General features: G+C 41.0%; 2 protein-coding genes across 3 annotated transcripts; one reads left to right on the top strand and one right to left on the bottom strand.

Annotated features, from left to right (window-relative positions):
* Nucleotides 1-1385: 1385 nt before the first annotated feature.
* hnrnph1 (heterogeneous nuclear ribonucleoprotein H1) lies at nt 1386-6791 on the top strand. Of its 2 annotated transcripts, none has more exons than XM_058649577.1 (11): nt 1386-1543; nt 2264-2360; nt 2442-2597; nt 2697-2840; nt 3768-3906; nt 4655-4833; nt 4992-5104; nt 5195-5330; nt 5418-5501; nt 5703-5795; nt 6026-6791. In XM_058649577.1, the coding sequence occupies exons 2-11, from the start codon at nt 2279-2281 to the stop codon at nt 6142-6144; spliced, it is 1245 nt and encodes a 414-aa protein (XP_058505560.1). In that variant the 5' UTR covers nt 1386-1543; nt 2264-2278; the 3' UTR covers nt 6145-6791. The 2 variants fall into 2 exon arrangements, with proteins under 2 accessions (XP_058505560.1, XP_058505561.1); XM_058649578.1 differs by having other exon boundaries at nt 6022-6108.
* On the bottom strand, nt 6777-13250 carry rufy1 (RUN and FYVE domain containing 1). The gene is made up of 17 exons (XM_058649576.1): nt 12890-13250; nt 12441-12620; nt 12213-12330; nt 12027-12128; nt 11788-11911; nt 10670-10731; nt 10392-10527; nt 10189-10290; nt 9983-10099; nt 9658-9825; nt 9472-9569; nt 9256-9375; nt 8655-8784; nt 7873-7967; nt 7742-7790; nt 7586-7663; nt 6777-7497 (listed from the first exon to the last, which is right to left on the bottom strand). The coding sequence occupies exons 1-17, from the start codon at nt 13218-13220 to the stop codon at nt 7354-7356; spliced, it is 2154 nt and encodes a 717-aa protein (XP_058505559.1). The 5' UTR covers nt 13221-13250; the 3' UTR covers nt 6777-7353.
* Between the last annotated feature and the right edge of the window lie 1255 nt (nt 13251-14505).

Raw genomic sequence — 14505 nt, 5'->3', positions numbered from 1 at the left:
ACTGGTCCTTTGTAAAACTGACACATTCAACAGAGTTCTCAGAATGATTTTATCCTATATTATTATTGCATAAGGTTATTTAACATGTTTCTGCATGGAGAATTGGGTCGTTTTTAAAAAAAGACATTTTGTTTTAGATAATATATCATTTTCAGCAGACTTCACTAAGAGGTAAACCACAATATAACTGATATAACACAAAAAGCTGGATTTTGTTTCCTTTTTCTTATAGAGTGCAGACTGACGCTTAGTTTGTCTTTATGGGTGTGTTAATTCTTTTAATTTTTTTGTCCTTTTATGATTCATATTCATGCATGTGTAGATGTATATGAAATCTAATCAGGAAATTAATTGTGCCCTTAATAATCAATAATACAGCAGCTTCTGCACTTAAGAGTTATCTTAAGTAAAAGTACACATCCATGACATTATGTTTGATTTAGAACATGGAATTATTGACAATCAATAGTAATCAAGAATTTCTTAGGCATCATGTCAGACTATTCACTGTTAGTTAAGTTTATTGTGCAGTAATGCAGCATATTTTAGGGCTTTGTTCAAAGTAACAAGTCAAGAAGAGGACACAGGGGATGGGGCAAGATGGAGGCAAATGAGCTGTTTGAACCTTTGAAGGGAGAAGCCGAATTCAAATAAATTTAGAAAAAAGTATAACAGTTCCCTTCAAACATAATGGATATTCGAAATAAGTAGGCAAAAAAGTATCAGCACTTTTATATTATACACCAAATTATTTGAGTTGATGTAATTACACCCGGTATCTTAAAATTAGTTATTATTTATAGCTTCTCTTGTGCAAATGCATGCAGAGAATTAATTGATTTCACCAAGTGACCTTTTATCATATTTGGGCCTCCAGCGCAACCTTGTGTTACCAAGGCTATTCACGTATCCTGCTCAACATTTGTATTGATGATACTAATAGACTTTGATGTCATGTGGGATGTGAGTTTGCTTTGATAATCATGAACATTGTTTTGATCTTGTGCTTCACAAAAAGGATAAATATTGTGTAATTACCCATCTCAGTGTACAGCCTTCCTCGGAAATTATTATTAGAATGAGAAGAAGCTGAAGAACATTTTAAGGTACTGACCAAGAAATTGTCAACACTACTTGGGTTTGTAGGCCAGTAGATGCCACGGGGCCGCCCAGGGCCTCGGGCAGCAACGTCATCGTTTTTGGGCGTGGACGTAGACTGGCCGGAGGGCGCTACGATATTCAGCCGAGATTGCCAGATATGTGCACAAATCCACGCTTTACGTGAACCGTAAAATATTACAAAATATTTTTGAAATAGACATTTTGATACACAACATGCGATTAGTATTTTATAGTTAAATGTATGGCATTCAAATACTGTGATTGTGTTACAATTTGTGACGATATTATTGAGCGCGTCATTTTGTACTTCCTGAAAGGGGGAGGGTTAGTGGCATCTGGCAACCCGGCGTAGGCTTGAACTGCATCAGTCATTTCTGGTGGTCCCATACGCTCCGGCGTGTTCTGTCTACGTTTGTATCAGGTAAATTGATTATTGCATTTCTAGTTTTGACTGACCTTGAGGGTAAGGACAGTGCATATTTATTTTCAGATTAATACCACTGTGCATGTACCGACACGTGCTAAATTGTGTCATTATGACGATACCGCTGGTTAGGGAATGTTGGCTGGATAGCTAACGGCTAATAGCTAATAACATGGCGCAGGCTAAGAGGGCCGCTTTTGTTCTTGTGTGAGGGTGCGGTGGTGAGCGCGCAGAAGGCCGCACAGCATGTCTAAAATTAATAATTCGGCTCATTAATCCATAATATATTCTATAAACTGTTCGAATATTTATCGGCACGCCTCTATATACCAGAAGTGTTGATTGAAAGTATGAAACGTTAACATCACATTGTTGTACCGCTAGCTTGGAGTGGTTCTCCTTGTTGGTTCGCGCTCTTTGTTCCCTTTTCTAAGAAGTGCGGTTAAGGATGATTGTTTGCGATTTGGTTTTATAAGCGATATAAATCATTACCGGGACTATTACTAGAACCGCGATTTTTAAATTTGGTACCTTTTACGACTGGTCCTATGAAACGACCTCAAGATGGCGCTGCCATGTAATTCACACTTACCTAACGAAATGGTTCATACTTAGTATGAATGACTAATTACTAAGACATTACACTTCAATGGCGTTTGGACGTCTCGTCATCAACGTATTTATATCATATAGAATTATAATGTCTTGTTTTCTCAGGGATTGTAATCAGTCATGGCTGACGAGGGATATGTGGTACGCATCAGGGGTCTCCCATGGTCCTGCTCAGTGGATGAAGTACAGAGGTTTTTTTCAGGTGGGTACACGCACAAATTTTAAAAGAACACTTGAGCAACTGAAGCAAGCAGATTGGTTTGATTACACATTTTAAATGCAGAAAGCAAAATCATGAACAATGGAGGTGGCATCCACTTCACCTACACAAGGGAAGGGCGTCCCAGCGGAGAGGCCTTTGTGGAGTTGGAGACGGAGGAGGACCTGAAGATTGCAGTGAAGAAAGACAGAGAAACTATGGGTCACCGATATGTGGAGGGTGTGTACAATTGCTTATAGAGAACTCCTTAGGGATGAGCACTGTAATTGTTTTCACTAAGAGCTGTGATAACTGACTGCTTTGTGTCCTGTGGTAAAGTTTTTAAATCCAACAATGTGGAAATGGACTGGGTCATGAAGCACACTGGACCAAACTGTCCAGAAACGGCAGGAGATGGGCTCGTCCGGCTCCGGGGTCTTCCCTTTGGATGCAGCAAAGAGGAGATTGTACAGTTTTTCTCAGGTATGATAAAGCTCATTAAGTGGTTAACTGAACTTCCTTTAAGTAATGCAAGTAATTTAAAGTTGTGGTTTTCATCTTCCTTTTCTTGTTCCCATTCTCTTTTGGACACTGATTTTTATTTTTCCTTGCATCAGATTTTCAGAGCGTCTAATGTGCCATTTGAAAGTGGTCATTGCCTACTGTATATTGTACATACAAGTGTAACGAAAACTGATTTATGGTCTTTGATTGTGATCAGTGAGAAAATGATACCAGAAAAGGAAGCAAAATTTAAATGGAGGAATTATTTGAATACTAAATGTCTGTTCATGGGGAGGACTCTGTTGTGCAAACACCCTTTTCCTATCTTTGCCTTTCATAACCATCTTGAGCCCACTTTCATCACCTTTTTTCCTTAAAATGTAAAACAGCTTGGTCACATTCATATGTTGTGTGTGTGTGTATGTATAAATGTGTATATACATACATATACACCTAGTGGTAGTTTACGAATGGAGTGGGTCCCATTCATGAACGTGTCTTAAGTATCATTGTTTCTTTTACCCATTTCCTCGCAATTTTTAACATTAAGTATATACCAATATATAGATGATGCTAAATGTACCAACGTAGGCTTACAGTAATTTAACTCATGTCACCCACCAGGAGCTTGTTCCCTCTTCATCGACAAACCAATTCTAGCCAGATGTTCCACACAATGCCCTTTTCCATTTTCTTCCTCTTTCCTCTCATTTCTACATTACCCCCAAATAAAATAACTGTAAGTCACTGAAATGGCCAGTCACTCATCAAAAATTGAACTGGTATGTGTGATGATGTGTAGAGTTTTCCATAAGTTTTATCTCTCTTTTTAGAGAAAATTCTCTCTGTGATTGGGAATGTGATTTAATATGTCCCCTGCTGGGGTTATCTGTCCTTGGGTTGAAGGGTTGGAAATCGTGCCAAATGGGATAACATTGCCGGTGGACATCCAGGGGAGGAGTACGGGGGAGGCCTTCGTGCAGTTTGCTTCACAGGATATAGCTGAAAAGGCTCTAAAGAAACACAAGGAAAGAATAGGGCACAGGTGGGGATGGTTGGTTGGTTGGCTGGATAAGTTGCTTTTCTTATGGTGTGCACCTTCAACATCTGAACCAAGTACAAATCTGACACTACATTAATCCTAACCTATTCACTTGCAGTTTCTTTTTTAACCACAAATTCATTCACTTATTGCTATGTTTGATCTGACAGTGCAACACATTCATCCACACTGTTAAGTGGGAAGATTAGTGTGCTTGGGCACCACTCATAAACAATAGATGCATATGCAATTGGAGTATATGTTTAAGAGCAATGGTGTCTCCACACATGAGTCCAGTCTGATAAATGGTAAGGAGTCTCCCTGGTGGTAAAATCAGAGGGCTACAGTACACAAGGATCTGGAGTCCACTGTCACAGGTAATGCCTAGAGTGAGTTGCAGAAGGGCGGGAGCCCTCTCATCCCTCTAACATGAGGACAATGGCTGTCATGGCAGGGACACAGGAAGCTTTATTACACTACACTAAATGATCTATAAATCACTTCAGGTAACCATAAGAAAAGTGTTAAGTTATTAAGGCCCTCATGAATTTGAACAGATTTGACTTCAACTCAACTTAATTAGTTTATTCTTTGTATCTATGTCATTAACAACTACCATTAAGTACTCAAGCTGTTACTACCTATGGACTACACCATGACAGCATCTACATAGGCCAGTGTCATCAGTATTGTGCAAATGTAGTCCTGGTCCTTTCCCTATGTTCTCACTGTGGTATCTCTATGCTTTTAGGTACATTGAGATCTTCAAGAGTAGCCGTGCAGAGGTGCGGACCCATTATGAACCCCAGCGAAAGCCCATGGGCATGCAGAGACCTGGCCCCTATGACCGGCCCTCTGGTGGTCGTGGATACAACATGATGGGCCGGGGGGGATCTTATGACCGAATGCGTCGCGGAGGTTATGGCGGAGGCAAGTATCAAGAAAATTAAATCGGATTTGGTTATGTTCACCTGTGCAGTTTAATAATGCCTCTTTTGTCTGTCCATGCTAACACTGCATAGTAACAAGTTTAGGATGGTAATGCCCATCAGACTTTGTGCTAATCTGCATTTTTTTTGTATATTTAGGTGTATCAGATGGAAGGTATGGCGATGGCGGCTCTTCCTTCCAGAGCACAACAGGCCACTGTGTTCATATGAGAGGCCTGCCATACAGAGCCACAGAGACGGACATCTACAACGTAAGACAAATTATCTGGTCTGCTCTGTGCCTGCAGCAGTTATACAATTTTGCAAAAGTCATTCCGTCTTGTATTGTTTGTATTTCTTAGTTCTTCTCACCACTGAATCCTGTGCGGGTCCACATCGAGATCGGTCCAGATGGCAGGGTAACTGGAGAAGCAGATGTAGAGTTTGCAACACATGAGGATGCTGTCGCAGCAATGTCCAAAGACAAAGCAAATATGCGTGAGTAAAAAAGTTCAATTACTTTACCACTTCAATCCTGTTTAAATTATAATGTTTCAAGGTTTATGTTGTCTCTATGCCCTTCAGAGCACCGCTATGTGGAGCTATTTCTGAACTCAACGGCAGGTGGCAGTAATGGAGCATATGGCAGCCAGATGATGGGTGGAATGGGTAAGTATTGGTCATGGAGATTTTGGGAAAAAATAGGTCTTTGTTGGGATGTAAAATCTGTTCACTGAAATAAAAATGTCCATTTTCTCAGATGAGCAAAGGCTTTAAATGAGCATCAGCACCATGCAGCAGAGTAAAACACTAGTACATTTTATACTGACTTTGGCGTCCCTTTACGCTGGATGTGACTTTTCTCCTCAGGCAACCAGTCGTCTTACAGTGGTGGCCAGCTGAGCTCAGGGTATTCTGGTGGATACAGCAGCCAAGGAAATATGGGTGGCTACAATGACTATAGTGAGTGTCATCTCTTAAACAATAGGTTTGACTGTAACATTTCCTGCTCTCAAGGCCATTGACTGATGTACTATTGGTACCAAGTTACAACAGCAGATCACTGTACAATGCTAGCTTGGGCCTTTTCAACTAAACAGGGGCAGGTTTTTGGCTTGAACAGAAATGCAGCTTGTTTGTGTATGACTCCTTGAACTCCTTGGTCCTATAGTGTGTATTCTTTCTCTTGTTAGGTAACCAGGGCGGAATGGGAAGCAGTTACTATGGCGGCGGCGGTGGAGGAGGTGGTGGAGGAGGAGGAGGAGGAAGCAGAGGCTCTATGAATGGACTGGGTGGGGGATGGGGGATGTAGATTTTCCTTTTTCCCCCCTTAATTTGATGTTTTTTTTAAACTCAGCATTTTGCTGTAAGGACTGGAAATGTAAGTCTCACCTAGGGTCAGGCAAGGAGGTTTTCAAAATACCGATTGTTAGGGTTTGTTTTTTTTAGCAGATGATCTTCAGAAAGATGTGAAATCATCTGGTGTCACAACAGTGCTGTTCGTCTTCCCCATTCCTGTTTTCACATGTCACAGAAAACATGCTTTACTCTTTTGATATAATGAAGTGTGTCATTTGTGTTTTTCAAACATCTGGCTGCTCCTCAAGGTTAATTCATCCTTTTTGTTGGCTGTAACATAATTTTCAATGTCTTGAGTGCATGAACAAAAATCAGAATGTTTCTGTTATCTAATGTTTTGACCTTGTTTCATCTTCTACATAGTGTTAAGCCTTTTGTTTCCTGTTAAATTGTTCATCTGACTTTGACTTCACATGTTCAGAGAATTTGTTTTCTTAAGGTGTGACTGTTGATGGAGCTTTTTTTTCTGGATTTGGGCTTTATCAACAGCAAGTGAATTTAAGATCAGACAACATTGAAGGTTTCTACTGCTTCAAATGTTATTTGTATTTCAAGTGCACAAAGTGAATAAACTAGTCTGGAATATCTAATTGAAAACAAGCATTGCAAAGGAGGGTTTTATTTGTTTTTATCAAATACGATAAAAAAAATTTGGTCATGATTCCCAAATTAAGAAAATGACTTTGTAGCAGTTCATACAATCCACAAAAACCCTGTTATACATTCTGAAATAATTCAAATTTGTTAACATTCTACATTTTACATAATGTTTGCATGTGTCTGGCAGTGGCACCACTACTGAAAAAAATTGAGATGCAAAATCAATGTCAAATCAGCTACTGAAAACCAATAGTAACCATGAGCTATTAAACTACATCCACTCTAAAAATGTCAGATTATGGGGTGAGTACTAAATTATCAAACTGTTATTCCAGCCAGAAAAAAATAAATACTCAGAAACTTACATTTGAGCAAAGTAAAGTCTCTAACAAAGTCTGCATGTGAGCTCATACCCCGTTAATCACGGCCCCAGAATCCTGAATTTCAGGTAACTAGAAGTGGAATCACATTTCCCCAAGATTTGATTTTTCAAACATCCTTTTAAAAAAGAGGATGAGCACGTGCAGTGTGTTTAGTAACATTTAAGCTTGTCGGTGTTCTGTCATGAACCTGTGGATGAGCTTCTCTGTAGCAGGAGGGAGTGGCACACATCGCACACCCGCACGGGACGAGGGTACGACGGTAACGCCAGCTCGTTGCTGGAACAGCTGTTGCAGTAGATGTCCCCACAGTTTCTGCAGTGATGCTACAAACAAACCGCTCATTTAAAATACTATAGTGGTCGATATTACAGGGGAAGGATAAAGTAGCTGCAATGGGAAAAATGTACCTACCTTTCTGCGTGCGATGGAGAACTCCTTCTGGCATTGTTTGCATTGAGTGGCTTCATCATCTTTCAGCCATGTATGGCCCTTAAAGAGATAAGATTTCTCATGACACACTGTTTTGCAGCATCCACAATAGAAGAACATACTTTACAACTTATTTACCTTCAAGGCTTTGTTGACCTCCCTGAAGTCCTCCATCTTGAGTTTTGACCTTTGACACAAATTAGTATAGTATTACAAAAAATAAAAGACATGATAATGACAAATAAGTAGGACGATCAAAAGTTACTGACTGGCTGAGATGAAGTCCCATCTCCTGTAAAGCCTGTTCCTGTTGCTCACACGTCTGCTGTAGCTGCTGCTTCTCCTGCTTCAAATCCTGCAGTTCCTGCATTATGAATTCACAGGGGAAAAAATGCACTATACCAGGGGTGTCTAAACCTTTTTTTAATGAGGGCCAGATTTGATAATGTGAAGATGATCAAATCTTCACAACTTTTTTTTTTTTTGTTTAATAAAAATAAAATTTCACTGTCACAATCATCATTTTGAAATGGAACCAAATCAAAGCCATGCAGGAGTTAAAAAAGTAAATAAAAAATCTGGAGTCAAAGCTGTCTGTCACAGGTGGATTTCGAACCCAAGAATCTGGTTTCAAAGTACAACTCCTAATACTATATTTATTTTATATTTTTATATATATATATATATATTATAAAACTGAAGCCGTGGGCCGTACATAATCTAGCAAGGGCTGTGTGATTGGCCCGTGAGCCGGACTTTGGACATAACTGTACTATACACACTATATCACAACAGTTCATGGATTTGTTTTTTGCTCACACAATCTTAGAACAATGTCAATCGGATGGACTCTGCACTGGCTGTTGCAGCAGTAACAGGACAAACATGTATGAAACATGCAGTAATGAAATTGATGGATTGAACAGTTTGGCAGTAAAACCTGAGCTCTGAAAACAAACACTTAAACTAAATAAATTAAGATAAGATAATTTAGGATTTATTCAATATGAATTCGCTGGTTGCTACAGTATGACATGTGTGCGACACTGACCGTGTGCAGACCCTGCAGTTGTTGCAGCTGTGTGCGGAGCTCCATGCTGTTGTCCTGTTCCCTCTGCAGAGATTTTTGCAGACTTTGTCTCTGCTCCCTCTCATTGCGCAGCTCCTTTTCCAAACCCAGTCTGTGCACACAAAAGTACACGGTGAGTTCAATATACAGTATCAAACATCCTTTTTATTTTTTTTGTAAAGGTTTTGAGTTTGATACTTGTTGAGAATTACACCAATTGGTTTAGAAATCTTCTGTTTCTTGTATACAGATGCAATGAACAGTGAAACAGAACTTGGCTTTTATGAATTCGGACTGTGTATACATACTATTTACGATAAATATATCGTATAGGTTACCTATAATAGGCTAATAGTTACTTTGAGGCACGCATTTTTACTTATTTTCACATCAACCCATGTTTGAGCTCACGCGATCAAAGAATGTTGACATAAATGACGCTCAAGTCACCTCATGTCATTCTAGCTAAAACAATTCTATGTACAATGGATCTTTGCAGATGTGTAGTGTATACTTGTTTTTTCTGTTTTATATATTGCAAACATTGAATTTGACTTCGCCCCCCAGAGGTGTGCTTCTTAACCTTAGTGTGTCCAGTTCAGTCAGTTGTTCCTGTAAAGCATCCACTTTTCCTTCCAGCTCTACACGCATGTCTTTGTCCGACTGGTCGCTCTGTTTGCGCGCCTGTTCTGAGTTTTGTAGTCTGTGACACCCAAAAGACAGAAAAGCAGAGTACTAGTTCAAAAAAACAAAACTTTCAAAAAAAACAAGCTTTTACATGTATGTGTAGAGCACAAACCTCTGCTCTAGTTCCATCGTGGTTTTCTCCATTTCATTCATCTTCTGCTCAAGATGAACAGCCTCTGCCTGCTTTTTCTCCGCTTCATGTTGCGAGTCCTTTCGAGTCACATGAGCTGTGTAAATATGTGTCTGTCTGGGAGGGACGTGCAAGAGACGAGGTGTATGCATGGGAGTGTTTGTCTACCTGAACTTTGTGGAACATTTGCAGGTTAAGCGTCTTGACTTGGTCAAGCTGAAGACGCAGGGCAACCAGTGTGTCCTGTTTCTCATGCGTGTCCTTCTCCAGCAACTTCATGGCCACCTCCATCTCCTGCTTTAACCCCACCTGCAGCTCCAACTCACGCTCCAGCTCCTAACATCACAAAGTGACGAGAGCCTGATCAGCATAAAAACACACACACACACACCCAACAAAGATCCTTTGGCTCTACCAACAAAAACCCAGACAGAGTCACCTGTTACTACGACATGTATGTTATAATCTACATCGCAAGTTGTTGATCGCTGACCTGACGAATGCGCTTTTCCTCCTTGTACTGCTTCCACACCACATTGTACATCTCATCCAGACCTTGTCGAGTCTGTTTGTAGGTCTCCAGCTCCACCTGGCTGTCCTGAAGGGCTGCCTGAAAAAACAACCAAGCAAAAGAAGAAAGAAAACGTTGACATTTTGTATCATTCAGTTGCAGATTTGTAGTTTGTTCACTTTACGGACTTCCTCCTTTTTCTGGCTGGACTGCAGGATCGTCTCATTCTCTTTTCTTAGTTGTTCCTGTTCTTCCCGCAGAGAATTTATTCTGTCCGTTGCTGCCGTCAACTGAGGAGAAGAAAAGAAACACACACGCAGAGGTCACCCGTGTGCATAAAGTTGCTGCATTTACAACAAACACACAACTGATGGCACACACTTCTTCAGACCTCTTCTACAAGTTTGCTGTTGGTCTTCTCTAGAGAGTCCATCTTAGCCTGAAGGTCAGTGACAGTGCCGCTTAGGTGACGGTTCAACTCCTCAATGTAGTGCTTCTGATCCAATATGGCTGTCATCTTTGTATCACTAAAAGAAAAGAATGCAAAGAGTGGAAGCGTTGAGTGTGCATGAGGTTTGTATGAAATCAAAAGATTCTCAAGCAAGGGGCTGTAACAGTGAGTAGTTCAAAACATAAAGCTCATCAGTCCACCTGAAAGCAGTCACTCACTCTTTTTGAGTCTCACTGTTGACTGGATCCTTCAGGTAAAGGGAGAAGTCGATGACGCCGACCTAAATGGAAGAGAGACAGTGATTACCGTTGATCTCCATTAACTTTGTTCACAAGGAGATGATGAGACCTGTGTCTCATTTCCGGGGCTGCCTCCTTCAGAGAGTGCATTTGAAGGCTGATTGCATCACAGGGCTATGACTCAACTGTCCCATTCCAGAAGCTCCTTTAAATCAGCCGACAAATGTCTTTCTGCCCCTGAGCAATGAAGGATCCACGAGGCCTATCCCAGGATTAATTGCTTGCCAGAGACTGATGTTTTGGAAGGACATGTCGACAAAGAGAACAGAGACTTAACACTCAAAATTTTAAATTTAAGTACAACTGAATAAACAACAGTACACATGTTCAAAAAGAAAATGGCCCGAAAAAAAATTGCGTGCCATTAGTAATGTGTACTGTGTCCAGCTGCCTGAATCCTGTTGCTAGGCAACAGCAATAATGCAATAAGGAAATTTCCCATAGACCAGACCAGACACCTGCCCTCATTAGCCATGTAGACAAGCTTCCTACCTTCCTAAGGACACAGCCCCTGAATTAAGGGTTCTTTATATTGGAAGTCAGAACTGGGAGTGACATCACCTCTGAGTTGATTGCATTCCACTTGAGAAGTCAGAATAAAACATGGCCATAAAGGGTATCTCAGGATAGCCATTATTACCAATACCAGTCGATAACGACGTTCTACATGCCACAACTAATTATTATGAATTATTATTATTTACATAATTAATTAATCTGTTGATTGTTTTCTTGATTAAGTGAGTAATCATTTGGTCCATAAAAAGTGAAATAATGTTAAACAGTGATGATGACGTTCTCAAATGTCAGAGAACTGTTTTAATTCTTTAAAAAACACTCCAAACCAATGAATCTATTAATAATCCATTAATCAAGTAAATGTTTCAACCCTATTTTGCACACATAAACAATATAGCAACATGTCCATAGATAAATATTCAATAAAACCATGTGTATGAAGACAGAACTGCAATTAACACTAAACGTAACTGGGTGTTTTTACTACTGACATGGGACATGCACAAATTAACACTCACCTGAGAATCAAGATCCTCCCCTTTGATGCAGAGGTTTGCGTCAATTACATTGAGGCCCACCAGCAGTCCCCCCATCACTGCACCCTCCTCCTCCATCATCAGTGCTCCAGAGTCATAAAACTCACTACAGGATTAAAACAGAGATTTGGAAGGAGAAACAATTATCAAGTACAAATAAACAAAAAGAAAATATAAAATGCCTGGTACAGAACAAATACAACTGTTCAGGATCAACAAACCTCAGGAGGTCCTTGCGGTCCAGTAAAAGTTTTATATAGTCAGCTACGGTCTTCTGCATCAGCGCCAGATGCAGCCAGGCCCTTGCTCTACCCAAACCGGTCCTGACAGAGCAGAAAAGGTGTTAAATCATGCATTTATGATGTATTTATGTAGATTTAATGGGAGGGAAACGTGCAACAGCATACTTAATGCCAGGCAGGTCTCTAGCACTTGTGGCAATGTTAACAGACTCTGGACACAACTTCTCAACCAGTTCCAAGGGGCCCCATATGGACTTGTTCTGACCAATGAAAGACTTCTTAGCTGAGGAGAAAATGTGTACAGTTAATTTCCACACTCTGATTCAGAGATTACATTAAATAAAAATGTATTTCATTCACAAGTTTGAAGTTCAGCATTATGGACAGTCTCACCTTTCAGGCCGTGTTTCAGGCAGTGCTCCAGCACAACAAAAAACTGCTGAAGAGGAGGATACTCTGAGTCCAGTGTCCTGCCCAGATTTAGGGAGGACTGGATTAGTACTTTGATGCTCAGCTTCATCATGCTGAGGAGGTTGGCTCTTTCTATTGCCATGGGGTCTTTAGAGGGCAACACTGTGCAACACACAGTTAAAAAAAAGAAAACACAGTCAACAGAGTGAAAAGAGTGATACAGGTTTGGAGTAGACATGGAAGCTTCTGAATACACACTGAATGTGGTAGTAAACACAAACCTCTGGCTATGTGCACAAACATTTACCCATAAAATCTGAATTTTGCTGGTGAGGTCACATGTGCTGACAGCTGACAGTGACAGAGAAGTAACAGAGATGGACTTCAGTGTTTCTGTGGAGTGTCAGTGGTCAGTATTAGTCAGAGCTTACTCGGGAGTCTTTTGGAGGTGCCACTGACGCCATTCTCGGGCTCCTTGTCCTTTGGCGAGCTCGCGGCGAATCCCTGTGAGAGTTTCCTCGGGGCAGCAGCGTAGTTAATCCCGCTGCCAATCGTCTCCGTGGCCTTCCGAGCCAGAGACAGGATGGGAGCCGACCAGATACTCTCTGCCGCGGTCGGAGCCGGACTCTCTGTGTGGTCCTGCCCGTCGCTGTCGCTGGACGCGCCATTGGGCTCCGCTGTGGAAACTTGAGTCTCATCTAACTGTTGTTTTGTGTCGATATTCTCACCAGCTGTGTTTACTTCCTCTGCCTCGTCGGCCATGTCTGTCCCCCTCCCTCCTCCTCCTCGCTGTGTTCTCACGTGACCTAAAGGAAGCGAACACTGGCGATCACGCGCGCCTTCAGATCTTTCTTCTTCTTCGGAGTTTCCATTGTAGCGTTTCGTTAATACGTGTTACCGCCACCTAGTGGACACATCTTTCCTTCTGAAATTCTCCTCTTTTTTAAACTTTTAAACTTTCAGATATTTACATTTACGAGTGGAATATATTTAGATCACACATCTATACATACACTTATATATGTGTGTGTGTATATATATATTTTCTTTTTTTTCTGTGTTTTAGATTAGTGTGCAGTGTCACAGCAGCAGAGAGATACATAATAAATAGTAAGTGTGCATTATATTATACCAGGAATGATAAAACAATATAGAATATTTAATGATAACAAAATAGAATAATAATAGAACAGTAACTAGAATGTATACAGCATGGGCATATCATGTACAGAGTAAGTAATTTGAATGATTGCACTGATTTTTGCATAGAGTGTTGCACAGTTTATGTTAATTAAAATGAGCTGTGGTGCATGTGCTTTTTACTGAGAGCAGAGCTGATTGTTACAGTCTAACAGCAGCAGGGAGCAACGACCTGTGATTCCTCACCTGCAGACACATAAGGCATGTTTGGATTAGGCTGTCGCTGATGGGGCTGCCCACTGCAGCCAGCATCACAGTCCAGGGACTTTTCTCTCTTAGACATGAAAGCTTGGCTATCATTCTCCTCTCTCCTACCACCCCCACTGGGTCAATAGTGCATCCCAGGGCCAAGCTGCTCTTCCTTATCTTAACAACAGACAGGAAGAGGCCTGGAAGACTGATGTTGCTGCCCTCACACACCACTCAAACGAAGATAGCTGAAGGCACCACAGAATCATCAAGGGTCTTGTGGAGTCTCCTCAGCAAGTCTGGAAAAGCCTGTTTATTTCCCTTTTAAATGGTGCCACATTTGCAAGTTAAATGCATTTGTGGCTTGAGCAGCAGAGTTGAGTCTGTGGATTGCGCCCATGAAAAAATCTTCTCTGCCAATGCCAAACAGCTTATTCTGCTATTGACTCTTGTTTGGTGTCAAGTGTTCAGTGGGGTTGAGGTGAGGTGAGTTAGTCTCTGATAAACCCCGCTCTGTGGGGGCGAGCGTTCTGTAACTTCTTCTTGGAGGATAGAGTTTCGTCCTAGAAGGTGGAGATAGGGGACCGTCACTGCATGGTTGCAGCATCTCATCTCGATATCTCTCTCTCTGATGTTTTTCCATTGAGGAAGATGCCGC

Source organism: Solea solea, chromosome 14 (genome assembly GCF_958295425.1).
Source record: "Solea solea chromosome 14, fSolSol10.1, whole genome shotgun sequence".
Lineage (NCBI taxonomy): Eukaryota > Metazoa > Chordata > Actinopteri > Pleuronectiformes > Soleidae > Solea > Solea solea.
Note: the sequence above shows the minus strand (reverse complement) of the source record. Positions and strands in the feature narration are given on the sequence as shown.

What these genes read in the sequence shown, in the direction of transcription:
- rufy1 (XM_058649576.1), bottom strand. Translation starts at nt 13,220, where the DNA reads ATGGCCGACGAGGCAGAGGAAGTAAACACAGCTGGTGAGAATATCGAC. An exon ending in CACCTCCAAAAGACTCCCGA is followed by an intron (nt 12,621 to 12,889) that starts GTAAGCTCTGAC and finishes TGTGTTGCACAG; the next exon opens with TGTTGCCCTCTAAAGACCCC. An exon ending in AGAGACCTGCCTGGCATTAA is followed by an intron (nt 12,129 to 12,212) that starts GTATGCTGTTGC and finishes CTGCTCTGTCAG; the next exon opens with GACCGGTTTGGGTAGAGCAA.
- hnrnph1 (XM_058649577.1), top strand. Translation starts at nt 2,279, where the DNA reads ATGGCTGACGAGGGATATGTGGTACGCATCAGGGGTCTCCCATGGTCC. An exon ending in GGGTCACCGATATGTGGAGG is followed by an intron (nt 2,598 to 2,696) that starts GTGTGTACAATT and finishes CCTGTGGTAAAG; the next exon opens with TTTTTAAATCCAACAATGTG. An exon ending in GGGTGGCTACAATGACTATA is followed by an intron (nt 5,796 to 6,025) that starts GTGAGTGTCATC and finishes TTCTCTTGTTAG; the next exon opens with GTAACCAGGGCGGAATGGGA.